The 20,182-nt window shown below is 43.9% G+C and overlaps 1 protein-coding gene across 1 annotated transcript; it reads left to right on the top strand.

Moving 5' to 3' along the window:
• Positions 1 to 539: 539 nt before the first annotated feature.
• Positions 540 to 2,382, top strand: LOC136538757 (salt tolerance receptor-like cytoplasmic kinase 1). Its single transcript, XM_066530716.1, has 2 exons — positions 540 to 1,041; positions 1,155 to 2,382. Exons 1-2 carry the CDS (start codon positions 669 to 671, stop codon positions 1,850 to 1,852), a joined length of 1,071 nt encoding a protein of 356 aa, XP_066386813.1. The 5' UTR covers positions 540 to 668; the 3' UTR covers positions 1,853 to 2,382.
• The last annotated feature ends 17,800 nt before the right edge of the window (positions 2,383 to 20,182 follow it).

The raw sequence follows: 20,182 nt of genomic DNA, 5'->3' as shown, positions 1-20,182 counted from the left end.
CCATCGAATGTTTGGACACATGCATGGAGTATTAAATATAAACAGAAAAATAACTAATTACACAGATTGTGACTAATTTGCGAGACGAATTTTTAAGCCTAATTACTCCATGATTTGACAATGTGGTGCTACAGTAAATATGTGCTAATGACGGGCTAATTAGTCTTAATAGATTCGTCTCGTAAATTAGTCTCCATCTGTGTAATTAATTTTTTAATTAACTCATGTTTAGTCCTCCTAATTAGCATCCGAACATTCGATGTGACAAGAACTAAACTTTAGTCCTGGGATCAAACACCCCTAAGGTGGGCCCACATGTCAGGTACCCCCCCCCCCCCCCCCCCCCCCCCCCCCCCCCCCCCGGCATGCCTACCACTGCTGCATAATTTTCTCCCTTGCTTACCTCATCACCACCACAGCTCACGTCCTAAAGTTGGGACTTCACAGTTCAAACCCTCCACCAAATCTGAATTCCCCACACCCACCTGTATATAAGGCTTCCCCCAAGTACACAGACACAAATACAGAGAGGCAGAGGGCAGAGGCACCATCTCCATCCCCCTCCCTCCTTCACCCACAAGCCTCGGTGCCTCCTCTCAGGTCCTCCTCTGCTGTCATCTCTCCTCTGCTCTCCTGTCTGGTTTGTGCAAGAAACTTCCTTGGACAAGATGGGAGTGCAGAGGTACAGGTTCTTCTGCTGCGGGTGCGGCGCCAATGCGGCGGCCGGGGGTGACCGGGAAGGCGAGGACGATGGGGATTTCGGGGCGTTCGACGACAAGGCTGAGAAGGGGGTCGAAGCCGGGCCGCGGGGCCTGTCGTGGGCGCAGGTGGAGGCGATGACGGGCGGCTTCACCTCGGCCGTCGTCGGCGAGGGCGGCTTCAGCACCGTGTACCTCGCGCGCCTCTCCGGCGCGCTCGCCGCGGTCAAGGTCCACCGCAGCAGCGAGCGCCTCCACCGCGTGTTCCGCCAGGAGCTCGACGCGCTCCAGCGCGTCCGGCACCCGCACATCGTCCGCCTCCTCGCCTTCTGCGACCAGCAAGGTGGGTGATCTCCTCTCCTCTGCTCCGCTTTCTTGCGCTCCGCCGCCTCCGGCATCTAAGGCTAGTGCGCCTTGTGGTGCTGATGAAAGGTTCTGGCTTTTTTCGATTCGCAGAGGAAGGCGTGCTGGTGCTCGAGTTCGCGGCGAACGGGAACCTGCACGAGCGGCTCCACGGCGGGGGCAAGGCCGCGGGGACGATGCCGTGGGCGCGGCGGGTGTCGGTGGCGCTGCAGGTGGCGCGCGCGCTCGAGTACCTGCACGACCGCTGCGAGCCGCAGGTGGTGCACGGCGACGTGAAGGCGTCCAACGTGCTCCTGGACGCGTCCATGTCCGCCAAGCTGTGCGACTTCGGGTCGGCGCGGATGGGGTTCTCGGCGGCCGTCCGCCCGCGGTCGTCCGCGCACACCATGCTGGGGTCCCCGGGCTACGTCGACCCGCACTACATCCGTTCGGGCGTCGTCACCAAGAAGAGCGACGTGTACAGCTTCGGCGTCCTGCTCCTGGAGCTCCTCACGGGGATGGAGGCCTTCTGCGCGGAGGAGGGCCGGCTGATCACCGCCGTCCTCGCGCCGCGGCTCAGGGCCGGCGGCGACCCGCCCAGCTGCGACGCGCGCGGGATGGTCGACGAGAGGCTCGGCACCGCCTACGACGCCGCCGAGGCCGCAGCGGTGGCGGCGCTCGCCGCGGCTTGCGTCGGCGAGAACCCCAGCCTCCGGCCGTCCATGGCCGACGTGGTGCGCACCCTGGGGCAGTGCGCGCAGGGATCCATCTCCGCCGTGGGGAGGAGATCCGACGGCCACGCGAAGGTGTGAGTCACGAAGGGGGAAGTCGTCGCGTTCCCCGAGGCGCTCAGATCTGACTTGCGGTGCTGACGTTCGTGCGTCGCACACGTGGCGCCAGGCCATTGGTTGCTAGGAGAACAAAGCGTTATTAGTGGGCGAGCATATCAAAAAGAGACGAATCGAAAAAAAAAGGGAAGAAAAGCGCGGTGAAAAAGCGTTGATTTAGGGTAAAGATTTGGAGGAGATAAAAAAGACAGGGCTAATTTGTGTGCTGATGGGGGATTTCCATCATATATTATGCCAAAGCGGCATCTGCTTGGGAGAGCCCAAAAAAAATTGGATCGTACAGCACACGATTCCAAGATTTTGTTGATTCGTATTAGTAGTTTCTTTTGTTGTTTTTGTAAAGTACATCGAGTGTTTCTTCCGTGCTGTTGTTTGTACCTATAATTTAGCTAGATTTCGATTTGTATTGAATTTGTTGAGAGCTTGGTTTGTGAAAGCTGTGTGAATGAAAAATGAAATCGCGTCTTGAAAATGTACCCATGGCAGAACGGCGCAGTCCTTGTTTCAAAAATAAATGGGCGTTGTTGATACGACTTTATTCTACTGTCAGAGCTCGCGCCGGACTAATAACTGGGTGTTTGCATCACACTGATTTTTAGATTGATAAATCTGATTGGTGCTGATTTATTATAAGAGAAAAATAATATTAGCTGTTTGATAAGTCCTGGCCAAAACGGGGCTGAAAACGTCCAAACCGTGGTTTTGAACGCACATATTCGCCTCTCCTTTCTTGGTGACAACTCAAGCCCATGCTGCTCTCTACCGAGTATAATACCAACCCATACCCTACCAGTTGACATAAGAAAATACTAGTCCGTATATTCTTGGTCAAGAAATTATATCTTTTTCTCCCTTATTCTCTTTCCTAATTGCAGTGCAAAATGCATGAAAGAACCAACATGTAGCCAATACAAATTGTTCTCATTTGTGTAATGATAAATTTATTAAATTGTTCATACTAAAAAAAATGACCAACCTATGGTAAATTATGTGATTTTTCACTGAGAAGAAGAAACATACACACACAAAAAATCAAATAGAACTGGGTACATGCATTACCACATCTTCCATCAAATCAGTTTAGTTAGGCTCATTTCACAAATTGTCTATATTGGTAAACTTTAAACAGAAAACATTTAAGCCCTAATAATGCAGGATAAGTGATTAGGCATTAGGAGTACATATGGTGTTTAGCACGGCACGACGAACCAGCCAGTGCAGAGCTTGACTTTAACAAAACCGTTGAAAGGGACACATGTGCTCCCAAACTAGGCGCGCATAGTGTTTTTTTTCTCTGAACTGGCACGCATTTATTATTGGCTTGGACTGTCACAGGCCTCGCTTGGCCAACGCGACAAAGGGCGTGATTGGTTTCCTGCATACAGAGCATCCTGGCCCGTGAGGTGCAGGGAACACGTGATTGGTTAGCTGTATGCTGGTTTGAGCCTGGTCCGGCCTGGCTGCGCAGAAACGGAATTCAACCTCGTTCCCGTCGAGCCTGGCTCGCGCGGCGCAAGCGCGCACGTCCAACTGCTGAGTTCCTTTACGTTTTCAACTGAAAAGCTGCTGCATTCGGTCATCCAAACAATAGCCTGTCCCCCGTCAATTCCGAGTTTTTTTTATTTTTACGCCTCGTTTAGTTCCACCCTAAATTCTCAAAAAATACTACAGTACCTATCACATCGAATGTTTACGGCCCGTGTATAGAGCATTAAATATAGACAAAAAAAAAACTAATTGCACAGTTTGGTAGGAAATTGCGAGACGAACGTTTTGAGCCTAATTAGTTCATGATTGAACACTAATTGCCAAATAAAAACGAAAGTGTTATAATAGCCCCAAATTCCAACTTCCTGAAACTAAACACGCGCTTAGCCCTTTTTAAAAAAAACATAAATATGCCCCTTAATAAGATTTTAAAATCTGAACTCTTAGCTCGGCGCCATCGCTCTCGGTCTCGAAGCAGACGTGGTGGTGACTTGGCAGGCAGCTCGGCGCTAGCAACCCTGGTGCCGTAGATCTTGACGCCGAGCTCGACGCTAGGGTTACTGGCGCCAAGCCTGTCTTACGTATGGCCCCAATCCTTTCTCTCTTCCTCTCCCTCTCTCTCGCACCTCCCTCGCCTCGCCCGAGTAGCGCACCGCCACTGCCGCCCGCGCGCTCGCGCCCGTGCCCGGCCAGCCAAGCTCGCGCCGCCACCGCGCCCACGCCGGACCGCCGCGCCTCGCCCGACGTGACCGTGTCGTGGCCGCAAATCCATACACCTAAAAGAGGAGATATTAGTAAACACACATAGAGTTAAACATTTAAACAGATACGCTTTCCACTTACTTTGTATTTGTTCGGACACACAAACTCCAACGTATTATCAGGGTTTATCACAGTTCGATCTCAGCATTCGCACAGAGGAGGTTTCTCGAGTCGTCTAACTGCGGCTAGGTGCTTCTCTTTAGCCGTCATTGGCGGAGGGTTAGGGGGTGGAACCCACCGCTTGAAGTGCTCACGTTGATGTCTCCCTCTAAACCAATCATCGAAAAGGAGGTACCTAGGGTCAAACTTGTCTACACCGTCGATCCACTGAAATAAAAAGTACCTCTCATGGTCCTACACAACAAGATTTCAACAAAATATTAGTAGCATACTTACACAAATAAAGAAAAAAAGATAGTGAAAATAATTTCTTACATTAAAATGACTGTATGTGTAGAAGCAACGCGCCGCTGTGTTCGGATGTTTCGATTGAAACACGTGGGACGAAAAACCACATTCACAGTTAGGGACAGAGAGGTCAGGAGGGACGGGGGCATCTTTGCTAGACGCGTCGGAGTATAATTCTCGAGGACGACACTGTTTTTGCCAAAACTCCTCCGGATAAATTTCTTGCATCTAACAAAACAGATGTAATTTAACAAACAAAAATTAAAATATCACAAATTAATGTCAATGAGAACCATACCTACAATACAACCAATTTCATTTTAAGAACCGAAAGCAATTAACATTAAACCATAAACATAGGGTTTCCCATTTGATGCGCAACAATGAACACATAACATAACTACATGCGCTGCGGTTACCTAGGCTTGCTAGTTTTTTCACGCCTTAGCATCATCCTACGGTTGTATAATATAAATATTGAGAGATAGAATAAAACCCTAAGTAATAACGATTCTTAGGTTAAAAAATCCGACTAATATATACCGAATCGATGTGGAAAAACTAGGAGAGGAGCGAGGATACCTTGCTCTCGAAGATCTACGGATCAAATTAAAGTTTTCAAGGTCCAATATACCGATTCGTGAGGTAGGACGAAGTGGAAGAGAAAAAACCCGAGAGGGAGGAGAAAGAAGAGGAAGAAGGCTCGAGCAGGAAGGTTGAGGGCGGGGTTAAAACACCACCTCGACGCCATAGATCATGGCGCCAAGCTCGACGTCAGGATCTACGGCGCCAAGCTTGGCGCTAGGGTTACTGGCGTCGAGCTACCTGCCAAGTCACCACCACGTCTGCGTCGAGCCCAAGAGCTCGGCGTCAACGATGGCGCCGAGCTAAGGGTTCAAATTTTAAAATCTTACCTCTAGGGGCATATTTGTGATTTTTTTTTCAAAAAAGGGCTAAAAATAAAAAATTTAGCCGTCAATTCAACCTACCAAACAACTAGCTCTTGTACTGTCTCCGCCTAGTTCCTGTGGGCTAGGTTGGCAAGTGCCAACCTAGCTGAGCTCCACCGGCAACCAATCACGCCCAAAAGTAGAGCTCAGAACTAGACATCGACGTGCGAGGACAACCCATAATCCCCACACGCGAAACACCGTGTCGGCCCGGAGCCTCACGTTGTCGTGGTCGTGCCTACGCTGCACATGGCATACATGGCGTGCCATCGTCGGTCGACGGGAAGCGGTCACTTGCAGACAGGGAGAGCGGCGCATGCACCGCGCCGTACTGGACGATGGTGAGTCTCCATTGGCGATGGCACAACCGGACCGCCAGGGACATTGGCCCGCCATCTTCGGGCAGTCATCGACGCGACGAGCATCCACGTGATGGGTTACCGGGTTATGACATCTGAGAAAGCTGAGTTGGTTATCTTGCATCGTCCATTACTTGATAGCGCCTCTGACGTCTGATCAAAATGGTACCCGCAGCGAGTGACTGAGTGAGTGCCTCGGTGGCGCACCCATGCCACCGCGGACGTCAGTCGCGCTGTCAGACTCTACGCGGGGACCACTCGCACCATCTCCTGCTTCTCATGCACATCCCATGTGTAACAACTCGATCTACTTTTGAAACATTCAAATGCAACAGTTGCAACATATAAAATAAGACAGATAAAACACTTAAAACATGCATCTAAAAACACAACACTTCCAAAAACATCTGAAAACACTTGAAAACCATGACAAACATACGCAACATCTAGATAAAATACTTGCAACATATGTGTAGAATATATGCAACATCCAGATAAACACACTTGCAACATACGTCTAAAAAATAGATAAAATATTGAGAATAGATGCTTGCAACATACGTGTACAACCATTGCAATATATGCAACATCCCACTCTAATTTTACAACATTCGTATGCTTGAAAATATATATCTAAAACAACTAAAACACTTAAAACATAGGCTTGCAACATGTCTAAAAACGTCCGAAACACTTGAAACTTAGCTTCACCGGCGGCCACGGCCTACCTATTGGGAAACTATGGTGGCGCAGGCCTCTCCTTCCTGCCAACGACACTAGGTGTGGATGGGGGTGCAGGCGTAGGTTCAGGAGCAGGCCTCCCTTGTCTCCCCTTCTACGACGAGCGAGGTGGATAGGGGCACGACGCTGGATAGTGGCACGGCGTGGGCGCGTGTAGCAGCGTGTGAAGGGGCCTGGTGCGGTGGCACCACTGAAAGGTCCTTGTTTGGTTTTGGTAATTGAGTGACAACCTAGGTGGACTAATTGTGTTTATGTGAGATACACAGGTGATTAGTCTACAGGTACATGTGTATGAGCAACATATGCCATGAAGGTGAAAATGGCTTGGAGATGTTGCAAAGCTCACACATGTGATGATGAAGGAGCTCATTGCACATGAGACATGACATTGAGTCATGTGATCAAGGTGGAGAATATCAAGATAAGACTTGGCTTGATGGACCGGTTGCAAGCGTGAAGGGCAAGTCAAAGGCTTTGGAGTGATGGACCGTGTGGCGGTGAAGCTTGAGCAAGACTTGGCGCCGATGGACGATGGCAACGGTGAAGAGCAAGTGAAGTCAAGATCGATGAACCAATATGATCATGTGATGATATGAAGTGAATCATATCATTGTTGATCATGTTGGTGTATGTGTTGCATCAACATTGGAGGAGATGGAATGGAATGCGCAAGGCAAAGGTATAACCTAGGGCATTTTATTTCACCGGTCATAGGTGTGTAGAAAAGTTGATGACCAGGTTTAGGATAGATGGCCGTACTATCAAGAGGAGCAAACTTGTTTGCATATCAGTCATCTATGTGCCACTTGAGTGATCTAACTTTGCATCGTCGCTAGGATTGAGTGGCGTGACAAGTTGAGTGGCTAACATCCTTTAGGAAATGATTGTGAAAAAGCTAACACACATACACATGGTGGTGTACACTTGGTGGTGTTGGCACATTTATAAAGGAGATAAAGTTGGAGTTGATGTTGATCAACTCGGTGAAGAAACGGAGATGAGAAAGGTCCCACAGAGTGGACCGGACTCTGGTCACGCAGTGACCGGACGCTGAGGCTCTACGTCTGGTCAGTAGTGGCAGTCAGCGTGTAGCGTCGATCTATCGATCAGACGCTGCCTCTGAAAGTGACCAGACGCTGGAGGCAGTGTCCGGTCCTATTGTCGAATGAAGCAGTGTCGCTGGAGAGTGACTGGACGCTAGGGCTGCTCCAATCATGTCCGACCGGACGTGTCCGGTCGGAGTCGGTACCTTACTGTAAACGATCGGACGCTGAGGGTCCAGCGTTCGGTCAGTTGAAGCTACTGTGTCTAGTCTAAAGATGACCGTTGAGATCAGAAGAATGCCGTTGAATGCAGGTGACACATGGCTATCATCGGGCGACCGGACGCTGAGGTCCAGCGTCCGGTCAACACGACCGGAGCGTCCGGTCGACCCGACAGTTGCCCAATGAAGGGGTAACGGCTAGTTTAGCCCTTGAGGCTATAAATAGAAGTGGCCTTCGGCCATGGCTGGTGCTAAGCACCTTGGGGGACTTTGTGTCCATGCTTGAGAGTGCTTGGGAGCCCTCTATCTCACATATACTTGATAGTGATCATCCGATTGTGTGAGAAAGTGATTCTAGTGCGATTGCATCGTGAGGTTGCATCGAGTGGCACTAGGTGATCGAGTTGTAAGCCGGTGGTGCTTGTTACTCTTGGAGGTTGCCACCTCCTAGATGGCTTGGTGGTGGTCTCTGTGGAAGCCCACAAGAAGCTTGTGCGGCGCTCCAGAGAAGTGCTTTGTGAGGGGCATTGTGCTCGCCCCGCGGGAGCCACGAAGAGCAACTTTAGCAAAGCGTGTCATTGAGCTACCCTCACCTCTGGGGTAGGTTCTTGCGGCGCCCGACGTGCGGGCTTAGCGGGTGATGCTAATTAGCCGCCGAACCACCAAGTGAGCGGTCGACACAACGGAGACTAGCGTGTTGGCAAACACGTGAACCTCAGGAGAAAAATCATCGTGTCAACCTTATTCTTCCCATTGGTTTGCATCCCCATTACATAAGCTTGCAATTACTTTTATACATATTAAGCTTGTGTAGTTGCTCTTGTAATTAGTTAGCTTGTGTAGCTTACTAGTTACCTTCTTGCTTGTATAGCATAGAAGTAGCTCCCTTGCATGGCTAATTTGGTTTGTGTAACCTTGTTAGTCACATTGCTTAGTTTGTGTAGCTAAGTAATTGCACTATCTAATTTGGCATTGGTTGCCTTGTTATTGAGCATTTCTAGTAAACTTAGTTGGCTTTATACTTTTGCTTACTAGCATGTGTAGGAGCTCCCTTGTCGCTTAAAGTACTAGTAGCATAGGTTTATGTGACCTTGCTTCTAGAATTGGTTAGGATAGCTCTAGCTAGCCCGGTACCTTTGTTGCTAATTAGTATCTTTGAAAGGTGCTAGTAAATATAGATAGAGGGGTGTAGTCTTGGCTAGGCCGATAGTTATAATTCCACACTTGTTTCGGTTAGCCGATGCGATTAAGTTTTAGAAAAGACTATTCACCCCCCTCTAGTCGCCATCTCGACCCTTTTAATTGGTATCAGAGTCCGGTCTCTCATTTGTGGTCTTCACCGACCCGAGAGGATGGCGAACTTTGGGCTAGAAGTTGTTTGTGACACACACATTTTTTATGGCACACACTATACATGGTGGAAACGTCATATGCTTGATCATTTCCATGAATTGGGTCCCAAGGCATGGTGGATCATTGTTGTTGGTTTTTCTCGTGATGCCTTGGATAAGGATAACCTCACCCAAGCGCAAGAGGATTGCTTACAACTTGATCATCGTGCTCTTTATTATCTAACATATGCTATACATGATGATATTTTTAGACGTGTGTGGGACTTGGAGAATGCTCATGATATGTGGTTAGCACTCCAAGCCTTCTACGCTGATTTCTCCACATGGGATGATGGTAAATTCAAGAAGGAGGATGAGCCTAAGAAGGAGGCGCATGAGTGTGTCAAGCATGATCACAATTTGGTGATTGTGGAAGATTGCTCCACCTCATGGTCAAGTGATGATGATAATCGATCTACCACAAGTTCACTTGACAAGGTTGATGATGATGCCACAAGTGTTGCAAGTGATGAGCTACCCCATGCACACTTGATGGTGATGATGGTTCATGCTCAAGCCATGATGAAGATGCTACTACATGCTCTCCAACTACACCACATTGTCTCATGTCACAAGGTGACACCAAGGTATCAAATGATAATGTGGTTGATCATGTTGATTCGTATGATGAGCTTGTTAGTAGACTTGCTAGCATGACCATGTCTTTAGAAAATGAGAAAGCTAAAACATTGAAATTAGAAAATGAAAACTCATTTCTAAAGAATTCTTGTGAAGAACATAAGAAATTACTTAATGCTTATAAATCTTCACATGATGAGTTAAAATTGAATCATGAGACACTACTTGTATCTCATGATGATTTATTAAAAAAACATGCTTCTCTCATTAAAATGTTTACAAAGAAACTTAAAAATAATAAGAGCTCATCACATGGATCAAATGGTAAATTGCAAAATGTTGCTAACCCTTGTGATGTAGGCAAGAAGCATGTATCCACCTCTTATGATGACTTATTAGATATGCCATGCTCTTCACATATAGATGCTTGTTCTACTTCTATGTCTTGTGAGACTAACCTTTTGAAGGAGAACGATGAGCTCAAAAATGAAGTGAAAAAATTGAGCAACAAATTAGAGAGGTGCTACAACTCTCAAGTCACCTTTGAGCATATGTTGAAGACTCAAAGAAACTTTGGTGACAAGAGTGGAGTCAGCTTCAAGACTAGCAAAGTCAATCATCAAGAAAGCCGCAATGACACAAGTGGCATTGGCTTCAACAAGAGCAAGATCAAGGGCAAAAGATAGGGCAAGAGAAGATATGAAAGAGAGATGAAGAAGCAAGAACAAGAGAAGCTCTCTAATTTCTTGTGCTTCAAGTGTCATGAAGTGGGACATCTTGCAAATGGTTGCCCCAATAAAGAAAAGCTCAAGTTGAAGAAAGAAGAAGAGAGGCTAAAGCATGTCAAGTGCTTCAAGTGCCACACTTGGGGTAATCTTACCTCAATGTGCCCAACCAAGCAATTGGTGAAGCAACTAGAAGAGCCTCAACCAAAGCCACAAGTTGAGCAAGAGAAGACACCCCAAGAGCAAATCAAGATCAACCATGAAGATGATAGTGATTTGATGATAAAGAAGAAAAAAACAAGAAGGGGTGGAAAGGCAAGGCATCCAATGCAAACTCAAGATGCCAAGATGATAAGCAAGAATGAAAATGAGAAGAAAGTCTATGCTCACATCAAGTGCTTTAAGTGTGAAAGTATGGGACACTTTGCCTCTAAGTGTCCTACCAAGCTTGAGAAGAAGGCTCAAGCAATCCATGAGAGGCAAGGCAATGAGAAGCACCACATGAGCAAGGAAGAAAAGGCTCAAGCAAAGAGAAAGTGCTACTCATACCGGGAAAGGGGACACATGGTACATTTATGTCCCCTAGGTAAAATTTCTAAGCCTATTTCAATTGTTGATGATAATATACTTAGAAAGGATGGCAATGGTACCTCATTGGTTGTAATTACAAAACATTCCGCTACTCATACTAGGGCTTTGCCTAAGTATATTGCTCCTAACTTGAGAGGACCCAAGTTAGTTTAGGTATCATCAAAAAGTGGATGAATGATTGTAGGTACCATTGGCATTGGAGACTTGATTCAATTGATTTCATATTGATCATCATATGTTGAGTCAAGACATTGAAGCTTAGTGCATATCCAACCCAATGCTAAGTGAAAATTGAGTGAAGTCCAATTGTGCTACAACATACAAGTGTCAATATTCAAGTTATGGTGATTTATTGGATTATTTGATGGCTTGCAAATATTTGAATTAAAGCTTGCTAAATGGATGATCATGAGTTAACCAAGGTATATCTCTTGTTGTTCATTTTATTTGGGTGCATATAAGTTGATTGAATTGGATAAATATGTGAAGTTGCTTGCTATAAGATATTTGAATGGATAAATGATTAGTAATCAAGTTTAGATTGATTTGTGTTGGATAAATTCATGAGATGACTTTTAGTAAGTGGTTTGAATGGATGTATGTCTTATGAAAGTATTCAAACAAGTTAGTTTCAAGTTTGATTCATATTTGATGAAGTATAGCTCAAGTGTTGAAATCTGTCCTAAAATTGAAAATCTGAGCTAGATGGGATCTTGGCCATGTTTGAGTAATAAAAATCTATTGGATTGGCATAAAAATTGGTGTACATGCTCTAGACTTATGGTATAAGATTCTGTAGAAATTTTATATAAATTGGATAAGAAATGCTTCGGTTTTGGAGTGGTTCTTGTCAGCTATAGTGCAGCAGTTTTCAGCATATAGCAGTGGTGGAAGAATTGAAATCTGGTAGCAATCTAGAAGTCAATTGAAGCTCAATTTTTTACAGCTGCTAGATAACTTAGTAAAGAACATCTCCATCAAATTTCGTGGTATTTGGATTTGTACTTTGGAAAATATGTTCATTCCTTTGAAGGGTACAAAATCTATCAGAAAAGTGACAAATGTTGGATTGATCTAGAGTCACTTTGATTGAAAGGTCCTCAAGTTAGAAACATGTTTACAAGTGTTTGAGGTACCTAAATTTGGTTTTGAGATGATCTAGAAGCATGACAAGCAAAGAGTACAAGGCTATTTGATTATGGAGTGTACTTTGCACACATTCGGTACTCAAATTAAAAGATCAAGATCAAACTTAAGGTGAAGTTGAAGTTTAAGTTCTAGTGACTATTGGAAATCATTTAGTAGAAAGAAAAGGACTTAAACAAGAAGAAAGAAAAGGACTTAAAGAAGGAATCAAGGTTACTCACCAAGTTAAGTCCATCACTTAAATCAATCAATCAAGTCATTTCAAGTGAGTATCAAGAATGATTCTTGGAGAGAGGTCACTTCTCTCTAGTGTAGGGGCTTGCCGCCTATGTGTAGGTGAACCAAGTGTGGTACTTGGAAGGCTAACATGGAAGTGGTGATCCGAGGAATATTTGAGATGCTTAGTTGAAGCTATAAAAAGGGTTGATCAAGAAAAGCAAGCAGCACCCAAAAGAGAGCTAGTCATGATATTTCAAGTGGTATTCTCAAATTGATGCTCTCATGTAAGCAAAGATCAAAAGATAAAGCAAGCCAACCACAACAAGAAAGTGCACTTGATCATAAGTGGTATTCATTTCATATGGGTGAAGAATAAAATTCAACATGGTATCTATTGGTCTTCACCAAGCTTATAATTGGACTTCACATTGCTATTAGAGTAATGAATTGGAATCTATGTGACTATCCTCTACTCCAACATAGCAAAGGTATTATTGTAATGTGCATAATCATTTCATCCCTTACTAGTATGCGGTTAGTGCATATAGTACATGCTTCATAGGATCATACATAACAAATGAAATGCTTAAATTCATAGCCTACCACTATTGTTTGAATGATTACTTGATCTAGTGGTTAGTATATGAATTTGTTCATGAGCTAGTGAACCCAAGTACTTGACTCAATTTGGATTGCTAACAAGTGATAAGTACAACATTGGCAAGATAACCCTTGCAAGAGGTGTGAAGAAGCTTGTCTTTGGTTCAAACCAGACTTGAAAGCTTAGGCAAATCAATTTAGTTCAAGTCAATCATAGAAGCTCATGATAGTGATAAGAGTACAAGCACAAGACAACAATGCAAATAGATATCTACTTTGTTTGTTTGTTTCAAATAGTATCTAGACTCAAGTATTTCATCAAGAATCTACAAGTTATGTCTAGATCAACTCACAAGTAATATCCTATAAGTGATACTCATGAAGATAACAAAGGTTCAAGAAATGGTTGTTATTGATAAATTCAACAAGTGGTTCCATACTAGAAGATTCTTTCAAATGGTATTGCATCTACACGTGGTATCAATCATGCAAGACGATGGTTCAATAAGTGATCCTCAACTTTAAGTGATCATCAAATGAAGAATGCATCCCTCAACTACAAGAGCTCAAGTGTATCAATGAGAAACTCACCTTTTATGGAAATTGATGACAAAGGGGGAGAGATTGTATAAAGATATGAAAGCTTTTATAAGGGGGAGAGATAAATTGTGTAAGGGGAGAGATAAGATATGAAAGCTTAAGAGGTTGGACATGGACATGGACAAAGAGGGAGCAACATTGAAGAAAAGAGATGGATCAAAATTTCTTGGACAAGAGAAGCACACAAGAAGGGAGAGCAAGCTCATAAACTTTGATTGATTGCATTTGATATGTGCATTTCATGTGCTTGCTTGCATTGCATAAATTCTTAAATTCAATATGCATGCTTGTGTGTTGTATGCTAGTTGTAGAACTTGAATGATGATTTGATAACTAGCATGCATAGGATGATAGCTAGACACTTGGTATACTTTACAAGTAATACTAGTACCTTGCTTTTAATGTTGATCTCACAAGGTATCTAGTGCTTTTATTTCCAAGTGATATCTAGTTAACCATGGTGCTAAGGATGAACTTAAAGGTGCAACTCCGATTGGTACACGCTTCAAAGGTTTATTCTATACACCTTAGCATCATTTTGTAGTAATTACTCTCCCATAATTTTAATCTATGCATATGTGCGACCTTCAAATCAAACACTCTAGCACATATGTAGGGAGAGCTAATATTACCATTTTGGGTTTGTGGTACTTGTCCAAAATTATTTTCACATGGTAAAATTGCTTGGGCAAGCAACATGAATCCAAAAGAGCTTAATTTCCATATCTTTGTAGAGTTGTCATCAATTACCAAAAAGGGAGAGATTGAAAGGTCCTTGTTTGGTTTTGGTAATTGAGTGACAACTTAGGTGGACTAATTGTGTTTATGTGAGATACACAGGTGATTAGTCCACAGGTATATGTGTATGAGCAACATATGCCATGAAGGTGAAAATAGCTTGGAGATGTTGCAAAGCTCACACATGTGATGATGAAGGAGCTCATTGCACATGAGACATGACATTGAGTCATGTGATCAAGGTGGAGAAGATCAAGACAAGACTTGGCTTGATGGACCGGTTGCAAGCGTGAAGGGCAAGTCAAAGGCTTTGGAGTGATGGACCGCATGGCGGTGAAGCTTGAGCAAGACTTGGCGCCGATGGACGATGGCAATGGTGAAAAGCAAGTGAAGTCAAGATTGATGAACCAATATGATCACGTGATGATATGAAGTGGATCATATCATTGTTGATCATGTTGGTGTATGTGTTGCATCAACATTGGAGGAGATGGAATGGAATGCGCAAGGCAAAGGTATAACCTAGGGCATTTCATTTTACCGGTCATAGGTGTGTAGAGAAGTTGATGACCGGGTTTAGGATAGATGGCCGTACTATCAAGAGAAGCAAACTTGTTTGCATATCGGTCATCTATGTGCCACTCGAGTGATCTAATTTTGTATCGTCGCTAGGATTGAGTGGTGTGACAAGTTGAGTGGCTAACATCCTTTGGGAAATAATTGTGAAAAAGATAACACACATACACATGGCGGTGTACACTTGGTGGTGTTGGCACATTTACAAAGGAGATGAAGTTGGAGTTGATGTGGATCAACTCGGTGAAGAAATGGAGATGAGAAAGGTCCCACAGAGTGGACCAGACTCTGGTCACGCAGTGATCGGACGCTGAGGCTCAGCGTCCGGTCAGTAGTGGTAGTCACCGTGCAGCGTCGGTCTGTCGACCGGACGCTGGCTCTGAAAGTGACCGAACGCTAGAGGCAGTGTCTGGTCCTATTGTTAGACGAAGTAGTGTCACTGGAGAGTGACCGGATGCTAGGGCTACATCCGATCACGTCCGACCGAACGCATTCGGTTGGGGTCAGTACCTTACTGTAAACGACCGGACGCTGAGGGTCCAGCGTTCGGTTAGTTGAAGCTATTGCATCTGGTCTGAAGATGACCGTTGAGATCAGAAGAATGTCGTTGAATGTAGGTGACACATGGCTGTCATCGGGCGACCGGACGCTGAGGTCCAACGTCCAGAGCATCCGGTCGACCCGACAGTTGCCCAGTGAAGGGGTAACAGCTAATTTAGCCCTTGGGACTATAAATAGAAGTGGCCTTCAGCCATGGCTATTGCTGAGCACCTTGGGGGACTTTGTGTCCATGCTTGAGAGTGCTTGGGAGCCCTCCATCTCACACATACTTGATAGTGATCATCCGATTATGTGAGAGAGCGATTCTAGTGCGATTGCATCGTGAGGTTGCATCGAGTGACACTAGGTGATCGAGTTGCAAGCCGGTGGTGCTTGTTACTCTTGGAGGTTACCACCTCCTAGATGGCTTGGTGGTGGTCTCCATGGAAGCCCGTAAGAAGCTTGTGCGGCGCTCCGGAGAAGTGCTTTGTGAGGGGCATTGTGCTCGTCCCGCAGGAGCCGCAAAGAGCAACTTTAGTAAAGCGTGTCATTGAGCTACCCTCACCTTCGGGGTAGGTTCTTGCGGCGCCCGACATGCGGGCTTAGCGGGTGATGCTAATTAGCCACCGAACCACCAAGTGAGCGGTCGACACAATGGGGACTAGCATGTTGGCAAACACGTGAACCTCGGGAGAAATATCATCGTGTCAACCTTGTTCTTCCTGTTGGTTTGCATCCCCATTACACAAGCTTGCTATTACTTTTATACATATTAAGCTTGTGTAGTTGCTCTTGTAATTAGTTAGCTTGTGTAACTTACTAGTTACCTTCTTGCTTGTGTAGCATAGAAGTAGCTCCCTTGCATGGCTAATTTGGTTTGCGTAACCTTGTTAGTCACATTGCTTAGTTTATGTAGCTAAGTAATTGTGCTCTCTAATTTAGCATTGGTTGCCTTGTTATTGAGCATTGCTAGTGAGCTTAGTTGTCTTTGTGCTTTTGATTACTAGCATGTGTAGGAGCTCCCTTGTCGCTTAAAGTACTAGTAGCATAGGTTTGTGTGACCTTGCTTCTAGAATTGGTTAGGAGAGCTCTAGCTAGCCCAGCACCTTTGTTGCTAATTAGTATCTTTGAAAGGTGCTAGTGAATATAGATAGAGGGGTGTAGTCTTGGCTAGGCCGATAGTTATAATTCTGCACTTGTTTCAGTTAGTCAACGCGATTAAGTTTTAGAAAAGACTATTCACCCCCCCTCTAGTCGCCATCTCGACCCTTTTAGCCACACTGGAGAAGGCCATGGTAGGCGACACTTGCAATGGAGAAGGCGAGCGGCATTGTTTTTTTAGAAGTCATGAAGCACTGAAGCGCGCAGAGCGGAGTGGGACGAGCGACATCTGGGCAAATGAACGCCCACTTCCCAGCATTACCGTTGTTTTTTTTCACAATCATATTTGCAAAAACACAAACCTAATTTTTTCCCTAATAATAGGCCCTCATAGATGCAATGGACGAAGACAAACAACTAATTCCTAATAGACCCTAAAAGTCAGATAATTATTTTTTTTAAAAAATAGTGAAGATAGTGTTATTTATAGCTAGACATGGCATGAGGATGTTACCTTCAACTTCATCCATAGCATCTATGAGGTTCCGATTGTTGTGATTGCAGGAGGATGTTAGCTTATCAACTTGTGATCTTTGGGTTTTTTATCCAATCTCACAGCATGTATAAAGCTCTCATATGTTTGAGGGGGTGCTAGAGTATATGTCGCAAACCCTAGATATAGTAGTTTAGGATTGATAGTAATGCCATGTAAACAATACTTATTTGTAGGAGAGGGTCCTTTCTCTTCAAGCCATGTACTACCATATAAACAATCTATGATGTTGAAAGTGCATCTAGTCCGTTAGTGGGTTTTGGTGAATTGAATGATAATACGATTAAAGGTCTAACATGTTTGCAAAGTATTGAGCAGGTTATTGATATTGCCATATACATTTGAAATGTACTCTTTTGTATAAATCATTAGGAATCAAGGCTCAAATTGATTGGCAAACATACATGGTATGTTATATGTGACTAACGGGGAACAAATGGTGAGCCAAAGTATGTGAAAGAAAAGAGACATGGACATATATATGATCATTGGACCAAGCAAATTGACAAGCATAAGTTGGAATTTTCAAAAAGGGACATGTTTGTCGATGAGTATCCAATGAAGTCTCTAAGATGAAGCTTGGTGAAGTTGTGCAATAGAAAATCAAAATGAGCATTGTTTAGAAGGAAGCTCATGGAAATAATCTAGTTCAAGCAAAAGGTAATAATGGATGCTTATTGTTGATTTAAGAAAGGATGTGACTTGAGGATGGCTTTGATAGAGTGAAGATAGCAAGAAAGATCTTTGAGGTACTAACCGTCGATGAAGGGCAAGCGATGACTTGAGCGTCGAGGCACCATAGCTAAGGTGAAGAAGAGAGTGCATGCATTTAGTCAAGGCACTAATCGAGCTATGTGGATCCATATATTGAGGAGAATCAAAATCATTGTTGAATATGTGATGAAGCGACTTGAAGCCTTAGAGTGATTTCATATATGTTAAGGAACTGGTTCAAGTCACATGCTTAAGGTGGCATTGCTCAAGATAATGAAGATAAGCTAATTGCTTCTCGTGTGAAGATGAAATGAGAATAAATAACATATGTGAAGAAGTGAAGTTCAAGCGGTTTGATTTTAGTTTTTCATTGAAATTGAGTTGACAGAAATGTCGTACTGTTAAGAGGGATACAACATGATGTGAATTTATTAGTCTCTAGTGCTCAAGAAAACCCATGTGAGATAGACCCACACAAAATCTAGTCTTAAGTGCATTGTGGGGGTACATACCGAATGGTTTGGAATGCCATACCAGATGGTTCGTTTTGACATTGTTCTAGGATCAAAATATCTGACAGAATTTCCGATCAGGGCTCTCAGTTAGAATTAATTTTCTTGGGTTGGAAATTCCCATGTGGATCAGGATTCCTGAGGACTAGAAGTAAGTTTGAGCAAAATCTTAGTAACGGCTAGTTGGGCTCATAGTGGGTCCAGTATGGCATACCGGGCAGTCCGGTATGGACTATCAGGCTCCAATGGATAGTAATGGGTGGTTTTTGTTGGAAGAGGTGTTTACACCCTCAATCCCTCTCATTTGAGGGTTTTTATTCTAGTGATAGCCATATTCTTTCTACGCCTTTGAGAGCCTGTCTACCCTCTCTTTGTGAGATTAAGTGCTAATTGCAAAATACAAGTGTTGGGTTGAGTGAGGTTGACTTAGTGAGAAAAAGAGAGCAAGCCAAATAATATTTGTGCACATGTGGCAGGTTAAATATCTTGTAAAACATTGGTTACTCTTGGAGATCAAGTCTCCTATAGACGGTTAGGAGTCGCCAGCAAGCACCGAGGGTTTTATAGACGAGGGAATTCCTTGTGAGCCATTATAAAAGATCGCAATTCCTTGTGAGCCACTGAAAAAATTCAGCAGACTTCAGCACTACTGCTCTAATTTTTTTTACCCCCCATGCCACTGCCGTCAAATTGGGCTCTAACGATGTCAAACTACAGGTGTGAAAAAGTCAAAATACCCTTAGGTCTAAATATGCCATTAAATTTTTTAAGCATTTTAATGACTTCAAATTAAAAAACTCAAAACTAGAAAGTTATAGATCTCGTCGAGATCTATAATTTTCATATAAAAATTATCCTCATTTAATTCTGCAAAAAAAGAGATATGATTTGATATGATTAATATATCTTAGAAAAATCATATCTTTTTTGCGGTATTAAATGAAGATAATTTTTATATGAAAATTGTAGATCTCGATGAGATCTACAACTTTCTAATTTTGAGATTTTCTATTTGAAGTCGTTAAGATACTTAAAAATAATGACATATTTAGACTTAAGGGTATTTTTGACTTTTCCCACCTGCAGTTTGACACCGTTAGAGCCCAATCTGACGATAGTGGCATGTAGGGCAAAAAAAATTAGAGCAATGACGCTGAAGTCCGCCGAACTTTTTTAGTGGCTCACAGAGAATTACGATCTTTTTTAATGGCTTACAGAGAATTCCCTCTTTATAGACGGTAGAGTGTCATGGCAAGTTTCTTAGGGCTTTGATTTTGCCTCCTCAAGGGAAAAGATCAACCTAGTGGATCGAGGAAAGTGGTTTAGAGCAACCTAGCTAGAGCTTGATCATGAATGATTATTACTCACAGTTTCCTCAATGAAGATGTAGGGTTCAAATGGAAACCCAAACTTTGGTGAAACAATTCATTTTCTCCTTTGTGCTTTCCTTTGCATATTTCGATATACTTTGGTTGTGTAGTAAACTTCAGTGCACATCCACTAGGAAGCTACTACAACATCAAGGGTGAAGTACAAGCAAAAGGGGAGAAGTTTGGACCTGATTCAGCACGACCAAATAACGGATGTTCTGGTATTCACTGAAGTGTTCCAAAAATTTTCGGTTTGTGACTAATCACTTTGTATAGCACGTTTAAGTCCATAGACCTCGCTAACATTCTCTGCTTGCAGTGTGGACTTAGTAAAGGGTTTAAACTCCGATTTAGTTTTCTAAGCAAT

The sequence above is a fragment of the Miscanthus floridulus genome, chromosome 2 (genome assembly GCF_019320115.1).
Source record: "Miscanthus floridulus cultivar M001 chromosome 2, ASM1932011v1, whole genome shotgun sequence".
In the NCBI taxonomy this organism is placed as follows: Eukaryota; Viridiplantae; Streptophyta; class Magnoliopsida; order Poales; family Poaceae; genus Miscanthus; species Miscanthus floridulus.
The sequence above is the reverse complement of the archived record's forward strand: the minus strand, read 5'-3'. Positions and strand labels throughout refer to the sequence as shown.

Coding starts and splice junctions, on each gene's coding strand:
- LOC136538757 (XM_066530716.1), top strand. CDS start 669: ATGGGAGTGCAGAGGTACAGGTTCTTCTGCTGCGGGTGCGGCGCCAAT. Junction 1,042..1,154: donor CGCCTTCTGCGACCAGCAAG/GTGGGTGATCTC, acceptor TTCGATTCGCAG/AGGAAGGCGTGCTGGTGCTC.